Below are 12,500 nucleotides of genomic sequence, written 5' to 3' on the forward strand. Positions count from 1 at the left end.
TTACACACAGCTTGACAGTAACACCGTGATTTAATCAAGTGATTCTTTGACGTACCACGAGATGGAGCCCGTGTACCATTAGTGTAATATCATAATATAAAACTGCTAACAAAAAGGTATAGTCCACCCATCCATTTCTACCGCTTGCCCTATTGTTGGTCAATAAAAAAGATTTTAGATATTTAAAATTAATTAGATGTTATTTAAGTTGTTCTTTCATTATTGTAATGTAAATACAATAACAATCTGTGTTATATCATGCTGAGAGGCGCAGCATCCTCAAAACTGATACAAAAATGTCCACTTGGTCGGACGCTGGTTCTGAGGAGGATATTACATAAAGTGATATATATATTATATTATATATATATATATATATATATATATATATATATATATATATATATATATATATATATATATATATATATATATATATATATATCAGAGGTGGGACCAAGTCATTGCTTTGCAAGTCACAAGTAAGTCTCAAGTCTTTGCCCTCAAGTCTCGAGTCAAGTCCCGAGTCAAGACAGGCAAGTCCCAAGTCAAGTCCAAAGTCAAGACTAGAAAGTCTCAAGTCGAGTCCCAAGTCCTGCATTTTGAGTTTCGAGTCCTTTCAAGTCCTTTTAACCACAGACTAATATTTTTACACAGATTGTGTATGCTTTTAAAACGCTGTATTTATTTATTAAAACAAGTGCATTTGAAATTGCAGGAAAAAAAATAGTGCTGACATTGCAATTCATAATAGCACTATTAACCAGTCATTTTAATAGTTTAAACAATTTTAAACATTTAACTCATTCCTTTACAGAATAAACACATTTGCAAAAACAAACATTAACATACTATTGGTTGTATTTTATGAAAATAACATTACCACAAAGTTGAGAAGGAGCAAAGATCTTCAATATTTGTATGTGAGAATCACAAATAAATCTTCTGAGGGAGGATGATGCCCCTACAGGGGTTTGGTTTACAAACTTTCAGCCCCACCTAAAACAAAATTCACCAGCCGCCACTGATTATGATGCATTCTCATTTTAGGCAAAGTATAAGACAATACTTTCTTAACAGTATAATTGTAACCAGGAATAAGTCTTAGTAACAATATTCAAATACTAACATTGTTGGGTAAGACAGCATTTGGTTTTATGCTGACTCCAGTGAAACAGATTGGTGGTTTTAGCTGATATAAAGACTTTCAGGTGTTTATATATGTTTAATTATTTGGCAGATGCTTTTATCCAAAGCGACATACATAAAAAATAGATATAAAACAATCACTGTAAACATTATCATTTAAGGGAAGAATGTAATACAAAATATCAATACAAAGTGTCAAGACAGAATAAACTCTCTGCTGCTGCAGCAACAGAGTTACAGTCTATAGGTCCCTAAAATATATAGATATATAATGTATTCATACATTGTTTATGTAGGATATACGCATGTATATATAATCTAATCATATTGTTTCTTCAATTTAAAAATAGCTGACCGTTTTTTTCCCCTTTCTCTGGGATTATATTCCCAGTTTTGATCTCGGACGTCTGGTCACTTATAGCGTATAAGAATATTATATTACTGTTAAGCAAACTATGAATAATAAAAACGCCAAAACATGTGTCCGTTATCATAGCTACACGTATGACAAAAAAACGCGTGAAAATCAGTGGTATTCAGTGAGGTAAGATGAATTAAATTTGCTGACAGTTCATTGCTCCTGCCAAATGAATTGCACTGAGTGGAGCGGATCACCACTCCAAGATGGCGGCTCCGCGTCTCGTCTGCGCCAGTAGGCAGTAGCGCTCCATGCTGCGTACCCTTAAAACATGTCTATGGTTATGACGTTAGCAGTGAGTTTACAGCCTCACTGAAAAGTCATGTTACTTAGCCAATAAACGTTAGCTTACATTCAAAACTTACCCTTCTTTGTGCAACTTCAAATGTCGAACGAAGTTGGAAGTTGTTGCGTCTCCGTCTGTAATATTCGAACTGCGTGATTTGCATACGGCAATTCGTTTTTTGTTGACCAAGTCGTAGTTTTTATACCCGAACGAAACCAACTTTGGCATAATTGTTTCTCACTGCCGCGTTGTTTGACAACTCTTGTTCGGTGGTTGTCCTGCAATTTGATTGGATGAGAGCTGTGTGATGAAAACAACGTAGATTTAATTTGATTGGCTGTTGTACTGACAGCACACATGCTGACACGCAGCACACACGCTGATAGACACAGACGTAGAAAATGAAAGATACGGAGCGCTCCCAAATAACTTTTTAAGGTTTGGGTTTTGGGGAAAGTAGCAAGTCATGTCAAGTCAAAAGCCTCAAGTCCAAGTGAAGTCACAAGTCATTGATGTTAAAGTCTAAGTCGAGTTGCAAGTCTCTTTACATTTTGTCAAGTCGAGTCTAAAGTCATCAAATTCATGACTCGAGTCTGACTCGAGTCCAAGTCATGTGACTCGAGTCCACACCTCTGATATATATATATATACACAATGTCTTTCCTTCCTTGATTTCTAATATTTAATCTATTTTAGTCATATTAAATTTTTAATACATTTTTTGTAGATTAAATATTAGCCTTTGTTTTTCAGTATTTTTATTATTATAAATATATATGAGCTGTATTACTTCCGAGTATTTTTCACATCTTTGCACATATATATATATATATATAGCATATTGCATATGCATCCATAAAACATAGATGCATATGCAAAAGTGCAATATATTTATCTGTACAGTAATCTATTTATTTATATCTGCACCTTATTGCTTTTTTTATCCTGCACTACCATGAGCTAATGCAACGAAATTTCGTTCTTATCTGTACGGTAAAGTTCAAATTTGAATGACAATAAAAAGGAAGTGTAAGTCTAAGTCTAAGTCTATATTTATGATAAGCAAATTAGTGCCTGGTTAGAAAAAAAGCTTATAGCCATATGATATTTACTTTGCATTTGCATTGACTGCAATTGCATCATGAGTACTTGTCAACTCGACTCCTCAACTGGAGATAACTTTCTAGGTAAAGACTGATCTCCGAAATAATATCTCAGCATCCAGTAACCATGGTAAACAGATCACAACCATTTAATACCAATGTATCTCCCTTAGCACCTCACCATGGGGAAGGACGTGTTCATATGCCTTCACCAGCACCTGCATTAAACATGCAGAGTTACACAAGGTAGGGACTGATCTCTGTATACACTACACCCATAATTTCAAACCCTACTTTACGATTGAGCTGAAGTTCTGACTATTATGACCTGTACTTTTACCTTTCTTATAGTTCTTACCACCTTGGGGCACCATGCATTCAGGTAAAATCTCAGCTCATCTTACTTGCTTATTTGTATACACTAACACCTGTGCATGCTTCTGTCCATGTTGTTCCTTTGACGATGAATAAATACCCCTTTTCTTTCTTTCTACATTAAGGATGCATTTTCATCTGATTAAATTTATAATGAACAGGGACATTGCGGTTGTCCCAAGTGGATGGTATGATGATGGGATGGTTTTCTGGCCCAGCTATAAAAACACCGACAGAATTAAAAGGGCCGCTTTAAATGAGGAGCAGCATGAGCCAAACTGGCCAATTTTTGACGTTTCTGTTGTCCGAACTTGTGGTATGCAAATTCATAAATTTCTTGTTAAAAAATAACGTCATAGTTGCTTCTCTTTATGCTTGGAATAACCTATTGTGTCTATGTTCTGACCAGGTCTCTTGTAAGAGAGAGACCTGATTTATCATCATCAATAATAATAATATTCTGTTCAGCTCTACAGCTAATTTGAAACTCATGTTAATTTTAACATATTCTATTTTAGACAATTACAAACGACGCATTAAAAATAATGTAACAATATGGAAAGGGCTGCGACACCTCAGACCTGCAATCTGAGGCAGAGAATGAGGAGCTGCCAGAAAAAAGGAACAGGAAGCCAGTGTAAGTGTGTTCCGTCTTGTTTTTGTCATGTTTCTACAGTAATAGGAAGGTTATTTCCGGTAGCATTCAAAAATAGACCAGAGATGCTTGTACTATATGTATATTTGGCAATTTTGGTATTGCAATAATCCTAATGATATGGTTACCCAACAGCCATCATCTCGGGGACTTGGATGATAGCGAAGAAGACCCGGGAAATAGTGACCTCGCATCTCTGGGGTCGGCAAGCCGATTGCACAGGCAGAGTAAGGAATAATCTCTTAACATCGAACAAAACGAAACCACCACATTAATATTAAAGATATGGTTAACATTCTTAGTGCTAAAGATATTCCCCTCTCCTTGTATCCCTTCTCCCAGCTCCACCGTCTCGCCGAGTGCCAGCAAGAGTCATGAGTACTTGTCAACTCGACTCCTCAACTGGAGATAACTTTCTAGGTAAAGACTAATCTCTGAAATAATATCTCAGCATCCAGTAACCATGGTTAACAGATCACAACCATTTAATACCAATGTATCTCCCTTAGCACCTCACCATGGGGAAGGACGTATTCATATGCCTTCACCAGCACCTGCATTAAACATGCAGAGAGTTACACAAGGTAGGGACTGATCTCTGAAATATTAGTGTATAGATAGGCCCCTTGGGTATTACCAGTCATGGTTAACTGATGGCTCTCTCACAATGCCCACCTCACTAGGAACGGCAGTCCCTCCTCGACTCCCTCCACCCCCCTCACCAGCAGCCCTCAACATGTGGCAGACAGAGGAGCCTGGATCCAGCCTGGCCTACAGGCCAACATGGCGAGGGGGAAGAATGGCCGACAACATTTCCTGCTCTGGTGAGCAATAACTGACAAATACCGGATGGTCATTCTGTGCCACAAATTTTGGAAAAAAATTCAAATTCACAAGCAATCACATATTTTCTTCAAACTTTGTCAATAACTTTTGTCATTAACTAAGGTCAATAGCTAATGTCAGGATTATGAGTAATGAGGATAAACACTGAAACATGTTAATTTTATACTGCTGTTTGTCAACAGCGCTTGAGGTAATCCAGATCCTTAGCCTGCTGGAACATATGAAGCACAACCAAGACCAGCTGATTGCGAAGGTAAACTTCTTAAGCCTTGAATAGGTCAATAATTCATACTGACATTGATTTTTATTCATTATTACTTTTTAAAGAAAGAAACAGCCTACATGGCAGCTTTGTGTGATTAGAGTAAACATTGCTACATTTTCTTGTTAAATTTCACCTGTTTGCTCTTTAAATACCACTTTTAATGTTTTTTATTTATTTCAATCGTATTTTTAAAAAATGTGCCCTGGGGCCGTTAAAAAATGACCTGCAGGCCGCAAATGGCCCCCGGGCCGCACTTTGGACACCCCTGGCCTACACGAATACAAACATAGAATGATAGTACAAATATAATAAAACAATGTCAACATCCCAAAGTTGGGTTATGGATATTTATTTATGCCCCCCACCCTCCGCCGCCGTCATCCAGCAGAGCCAAACAAATACTCTGATCAAGGAACCAAATAACGATATTGTTTGAACATTTTGGATGTCTTGCACACCTATACCCTGATCACAAATTCATAGTTTACGCACCTTATTTTAACCACCTCCAGTAACTTTAAGTCATGTTTTTTTTTTCAAATGTAATCTCCTTTATACCTATCACATATTTTGTATTGTGTAAGCATACTTGGCTTTGGATGCTACATACCATAAACAAACGTATCTGTCTTGTAATCTTGTTTGATTACAGGTGCTGTGAGAAAAAAATTGTTGACAAGGTCAGCCACGGACGCTGAGGTCACCAAACACGCCATATGGTGGTTCAACTTGGCGGGGGATCGGGCAATGAGGAGACGAGTCCCGCCTCCACCTCCTCAGGAGGAATAGAGATGTATATGTATAAATAAACAACCTTTTATTGAACTTCTTGTCATTCACCAGTTATTCATTTTCTGATATTTTAGCTGTGCATGGAGCAGCATTTCGTTGAAGTTGTAGCCTAATAGATTAAATATGTATATTTACTATTTATTTATATATTATATATTTACTTTATAGAGTGAATTGACCATTTTCTGTTTCTGCCTATTGACAATGTTGTTAGTTTAAAAATACAAGGCAATGTATATGTAAGCCTATATTACTGTAGTAGGGCCTAGTGAATTTTTTAGTTTCCTATTTTATCCTACAGCAAGAACAGAAGGGATTTTGAAAATAAGATAAAGGGGTCCAAAACGGCCAGATGAGCCAGGGTTTTTATGAGTCCGTTGCTGGTCCGCGGCGGGAGGTTAGGCTTTGATCATGGGTGCGGAGCGGATGCAGCGCGCCGCCACGGCGGCTCCGCGACCCGCCTTCGTGGCGGATACGTTCCTGAGAGCAAGTGGACGCCGATGCGGGTCCGTTTCGCGGTTCCGTTCCAGGGATCCGCCGCGGAGTGTTTTTGCTGTGTGGGACGCTGTACTTAAATAATGAATCAAATCGTTGGCGTACCACTAGATGGAGCCTGCATACCATTAGTGGTACACGCACCACAGTTTGAGAATCACTGATCTCGACCATAAATAAAGTGTATTAAAACCATCATGATAGGTTTAGGACGGGGGTCGGCAACCCAAAACGTTGAAAGACCCATACTGGACCAAAAATACAAAAAACGAATCTGTCTGGAGCCGCAAAAAATGAAAAGCCTTATATGAGTCTTATAATGAAGGCAACACATGACGTAAGTGTCTATATTAGATATATTAGCCTACTATCAAAATTACTTTAAAAGTCTTATATAAGTCTTATAATGAAGGCAACACATGACGTAAGTGTCTATATTAGCTATATTAGCCTACTATCAAAATGACTTTAAAAGTCCTATATAAGTGTTATAATGAAGACACCACATGACTTAAGTGTCTATATTAGCTATATTAGCCTACTATCAAAATGACTATGTCTCGCAGGCTGAAGCAAATCTTCATTGACAGAAATGTTGAAATGTAATATTTATACTACACATTTTTACAACATTAGAAACCATTAGTAAATCAGAGGCTACTCAGAATGTGAGATAACTCCTGGAAATTACTGGCTTTTAACGGCTAAAGGTATAGATGTGTGTGTCCAATTTAAAGGAAACGGCAGGCTGTCTTCTTTTAATAGATTTATTACAATCTTTGGCAAGCTAGGTAATGTTTGCTGTGGTCTGGAACAACATGGCACACAAACAACTATCTGAAATGCAGCCAATATTACATACAGATAATGTGTCATGAGACATCCATCCATCCATTTTCTACCGCTTGTCCATTTTGGGGTCGCAGAGGGTGCTGGACCCTATCTCAGCTGCATTCGGGCGGAAGGCGGCGTACACCCTGGACAAGTTGCCACCTCATGCAAAACTAAATTATAAACAAAGAGGATAAAAGTAAAGGATATTAAATTAGCTCAAGTATTTTATAAATGAGGCATAATGATGTAATATGTACATACAGCTAGCCTAAATAGCATGTTAGCATTGATTAGCTTGCAGTCATGTACTGACTAAATATGCCTAATTAGCACTCCAACAAGTCAATAACATCAACAAAGCTCACCTTTGTGGGATCAGAGCCGAGGATGTCGTTGTGGCTTGCGCAGCCCTTTGAGACACTCATGATTTAGGGCTATATAAATACACTTTGATTGATTGATTGATTGTGCATTCACGCACAGCATAAAACGTTTGGTGGACAACATGAGACAAAGAAGGAGTGGAAGATTTTACATGTAAACAAGCTGTTGCATCACAGTCTACACTATGGTGAGTTCAAGAACCACTGAAATTAGTAGGACAAAACGATGTTCACCAAATACTCTCATCAGTGAAGCATACACACAATCATATTAAACACTGGGCTTTCTAACAATTGTGTAGGTTTGTGTCATGTTTGTCCTCAAACAAAAAACATACTAAAACAAAAAAAATGTTTTCCCCCCAACTTTTTTCATTTTAAATAATTTTTTAAAAATGCTCCAGGGAGCACTAAGGAGCCGCGGGTTGCTGACCCCCGGTTTAGGACTTCCAGGCAGTTGTAGATGTGCATTACCTTAATAAGCAGACCTGTATTAAAGGGACTGTTTCTAACATGCTCAAAGTAACATTTTTTCGACCAAAACAAGCACAAGAACACCACCAACTAGCTTATGTTACCATTAGTGGTTTACCAAAACACAGATATTTCTATGACCAATTATATTAATTAAAAAATGCTCACTGGCCCGAATGTTTGGTGTTCATGCTCTCGTACACACAGGGAGCATGTTTGCAAACACAAAAACAGTCGTAGAGAAGCAACCAACATTTTGCAGTCATATTGTTATGATAGAAGATATTTTCAATGATATCTAACATTAGTAAAGTTAAAGTGCCACTGATAGTCACACACACACACTAGGTGTGGGGAAATTACCCTCTGCATTTGACCCATCCCATTGTTCCACCCCCTGGGAGGTGAGGGGAGCAGTGAGCAGCAGCGGTGGCCGCGCTTGAGAATCATTTTGGTGATTTAACCCCCAATTCTAACCCTTGATGCTGAGTGCCAAGCAGGGAGGTAATGGTTCCCATTTTTATATTCTTTGGTATGACTCGGCCGGGGTTTGAACTCATGACGTACCAATCTCAGGGCGGAGACTCTAACCACAAGGCCACTGAGCAGGCTCAGTAGCGCAACTTTGCTAAAATCACTATTATTAGCACAACATACACTAAGGTAAAGCAGTGTGTTACATACGGGCGCATCTTACTTAATTGCACCATATACACTAGAACACAAAAAGCAGTCTAAGTGGAAGTTCCCTAAAGAAAAGTGTTTATATGTAAGTATATAGGAAATAAGAAAAGTATATACATGAATAAACATGCTTCTGCAGTTTATTTGAAGTTAATACAGACATTGACAAAAGTGGTCACTACAAACTGGATCATGTATTCAACTTGGCACCACTTGACAAAGGCGAAAGGATCAACACAGCAGCAACCTTTTTGTTTTGTTGTTTGAGCAACAACAGTAAGCCATTTAGGATGGACTCTCTTTGGAACGCTATAACAACACATGTACAGTATGTGGCGTTTGCACCGCCCTTCCTGCTAGATTTGTTGTACACCAAATGTTTGAGTCTGAGGCAACAGCCCCCAGGAGTGACGTGACATAAAGCCATGAAATACAATGCTACAAGCCTAGTACTTATATTTTTGAGCAGTTTCACCCATTCCTCTTTGCGGTGCCTCTAAAGGTCCATCAGGTTGGACGGGAAGTGTCAGTGTATATGTTTCAGATCTGTTGTCCTCAAGGAAGAAGCCTGGTGGTTCTGAACTTCTTCCATGTCCAATCAACAGAATTTACAACAACAGGTGGAGCCCAATGAAGCTGTAGACATACCTGAAGGAAGATCAGGGGAAACTGGATACACCTGTGGCTACACAGCAAAGATTGTGAGGACTTTTGTAAAACTGATATCTGAAGTTTTCAATACAATGTTTTTGAAATGCAAAGTCTTTTTCACTCATGTTGACATTATGGGGTTTGTATGTAGAAATGTTTTGGGAAACTGAATGTATTCCATACTAGAATAAGGCTGTAACATAACAAAATGTGGAAAAGTTAAGTGCTGTGAATACTTTATGAGCAGGAAATACACTTCAGATAGTGTGCCTCTAGGTCCCACTAGACTTCATCCACAGGACTGGACTGGTACAAGTTCTCCCCTCGGGCCTGACAGTGAGTTTGCTGGTTCTCTGAGACAGCAGCTGCAGCCTCCAAGCCCTGGTTGATGTAGAAAGCCCCCTGGCAGGCATCCAGGATGGGGAGCTCCCTTAAAAGAGCCTCCAGTTTCTCCCCCAGTTCCTTGAAGCCAGGCCTGCGTGTCTGCTCCTCGTCCCAGCAGCTCTGCATGATTTCATAGCTTCATTTTGGGTGGGAAAACAAACGCATGCGTCAAAAATGCAAACATGCTAGTGTAAACGTAGTAATCTAATAACACTCACAGTTTGTGGTCACAGTCATCAGGCTGTCTGAGCCTATGTCCAGACAGAAGCAGGTTCAGAAGCTCATGGTTTTGGACTCCAGGGTATGGGGTTCTGCCCAGAGACGCAATCTCCCACATTGTCACCCCAAATGACCACTGAGCAAAAGACTAACATTTAGTAAGTCATTCAATTATAAAGTCATTCCACCTTCTCGAAACCCACCACGTCAGTCTTAGTGGTGTAGACCATGTCAGACAGGCTCTCTATGGCCAACCACTTGACCGGCACACGGACAGATTTTTGTTGACGGTAATAATTGCTGTTGTGGATTTTCCGAGACAGGCCAAAATCTGCCACGCGCACAACAAAATCGTCACCCAGCCTGCGTATTTGAGTAAATGTACATTAAAAAGAAACAGTAATCCTGTTTCCTTCCCAGCTAAATGGCAGCTGAATACCAATAGACGCTAACAAGAGCCACAGTCACACACAAACACAAGGAGGCCTTCACGTGTCCCTCACATGCAGTTGCGTGCTGCCAAGTCTCGGTGCAGAAAACCCTGCGAGTTCAGGTAGTCCATCCCAGCTGAGATGTCAACCATGAAGCGCAGCAGGCTTTGAGGGGGAAAAAACTGTGGAGGACATTCTGTCAGCCTTGGGAAACACTAGAATAACACACTGTAGATGCCATCTCACCATTGGAATATCACCATAGCGCATCGCGATGAGGAAACGCCGCAAGTCGCCATGTTTCATGTAGGGCAGGATGACCATGGGAATGGCCACTGGGGAGTCCTGCTCTCTCTGCAAAGTTACTCCTGCATGTGGGAAATATTTCATTCTTGTGCAGACCCAGGGCCCAAAACAGGCATTGCATGTGTTCCTTATGTGATATGAATGTTCAATTCTAAGGTTAGCGGTCTAAAATTTTGCCAGGGAGATTTTTTTAAATCAAATTGCATTGTGTTTTTGTTTGCAACATTGTTAGAAGAAGATATAAATATAAAGTACAAACACTTTCTCATAAGAACTCTTTCAGCTTTGTTGACTCCTGTTATAGCTGCTATTTTTTTTAGTATGATTTTTCCACAAAAAACTACCGGTAATTAATCTCATTCGTGCTGATAAAAAAACAAGAAAAATTATTGTTTTGGTGTAATTGTGCCCTTTAATCACCAACTGGCTGCAGAAAACTATGAGCATAATTCTCAGAGCTTTGATGAGCATAAATAAATTAATCTGTGATCGAACTGCTGAAATGCAACGAAAATGATCTTGGGCAGACATAACATGGCAGAGAGTCCAAAAAAATTGATTTTCGAAATAATCGCGACTCTTATTTGTACCAATTCTTAATCGATTCATAAAAATCAAAAATAGATTTTCTTTGTGTACTTTTTATTGTATCAAAATCAATGTTATAAATGATTGACCTATTCAAAGCTGTAATTACCCAATCACAAATATTCCACTCTGCAACTTATTGTTTAAAATGTTGGTTATTTTGCATGTTCCCATTATATAATATTTTTTTATTTTTGACAAGACCCTAAAACAAAGAAATAAAAACGTTATATAAATAGAAAGATCTGAAGTTGGTAAATGAATTCAAGCGTTGAAAGTAAAAATAGTTATTTAATTTATTGTTGACTTATGAGATTTATGAGCGGCTCCCTTTTGGATCCTAAGAGTGAGTGTGTAGAATCAATCTTAAGGTTGCACAAAGGTTAAGCGATAGTAAAATTATCTTTTTAGCTTACCAAGAAGCCTAACCACGTTGTCGTGATCAAAGTTCTTCATGCTCTCTGCCTCTCTGAGGAACTCACCCAAGTCTTCCTGGCTGTACATGCCCACTAAATGTGCAGAACAGAGGAACATAACATTCCCAACAACTAGTAGAAGAAAACGAATGGTCAGATTGGAAGTTTCGATAAACACCTCTCATTGTCTTCACCGCAACCCTGACGTGCATGTTGTCCCCTGCAGAGAAGAGCCCCTCGAAGACGGCGCCATACTCTCCTGGAGGGGAACACAACATTTCACATGCATACTGTCTTAATTAAAATATGTTTCAGATCAGCCAACCTTTTCCCAGCCATTTTCCCACTGTGAGTTTGTTTCTCTCCACAAGAACGTCCCTCAGGTTGGCTATCAGGCTGTCACTCAGACCTTCCAACAGCCGGGCCACGCTCTCTTCCTCTGAGGTCCCTAAGAATTAAACAAACAGATACAAACAATTGTGCACAAGCTTGGCATCTAATGTGATCGCTCCTCTACAGTTACATTTCGGATCACTCCTCCGCACATGATCCTGATAGAAGCTGAGAAATTGCAATTGTGTGACTATATGGATGCACAATAGCGTGTGTGTGTGTGTGTGTATATATATATATATATATATATATATATATATATATATATATATACACTACCGTTCAAAAGTTTGGGGTCTAATTGAAATGTCCTTATTTTTGAAGGAAAAGCACTGTACTTTTCAATGAAGATA

General features: G+C 38.9%; 1 protein-coding gene across 2 annotated transcripts in view; it reads right to left on the reverse strand.

The window, feature by feature from the left end:
* Window positions 1-8,876: 8,876 nt before the first annotated feature.
* The window catches only part of si:ch73-40a2.1 (tyrosine-protein kinase receptor UFO), a 10,268-nt gene continuing 6,644 nt past the window's right edge, over window positions 8,877-12,500 (reverse strand). Inside the window, exons 8-15 of one of the 2 annotated variants that reach the window (XM_062065018.1) lie at window positions 12,080-12,202; window positions 11,933-12,013; window positions 11,755-11,847; window positions 10,691-10,812; window positions 10,517-10,626; window positions 10,217-10,376; window positions 10,013-10,149; window positions 8,877-9,930 (exon numbers count right to left, since the gene is read on the reverse strand). In XM_062065018.1, the coding sequence (XP_061921002.1) occupies window positions 9,693-9,930; window positions 10,013-10,149; window positions 10,217-10,376; window positions 10,517-10,626; window positions 10,691-10,812; window positions 11,755-11,847; window positions 11,933-12,013; window positions 12,080-12,202 (1,064 nt within the window). In that variant the 3' untranslated portion in view covers window positions 8,877-9,692. Of the gene's footprint in view, window positions 9,931-10,012; window positions 10,150-10,216; window positions 10,377-10,516; window positions 10,627-10,690; window positions 10,813-11,754; window positions 11,848-11,932; window positions 12,014-12,079; window positions 12,203-12,500 lie in introns of those variants that run through there. The other variant, XM_062065019.1, reaches the window with a different exon arrangement.

Source organism: Entelurus aequoreus, linkage group LG12 (assembly GCF_033978785.1).
Source record: "Entelurus aequoreus isolate RoL-2023_Sb linkage group LG12, RoL_Eaeq_v1.1, whole genome shotgun sequence".
In the NCBI taxonomy this organism is placed as follows: Eukaryota; Metazoa; Chordata; class Actinopteri; order Syngnathiformes; family Syngnathidae; genus Entelurus; species Entelurus aequoreus.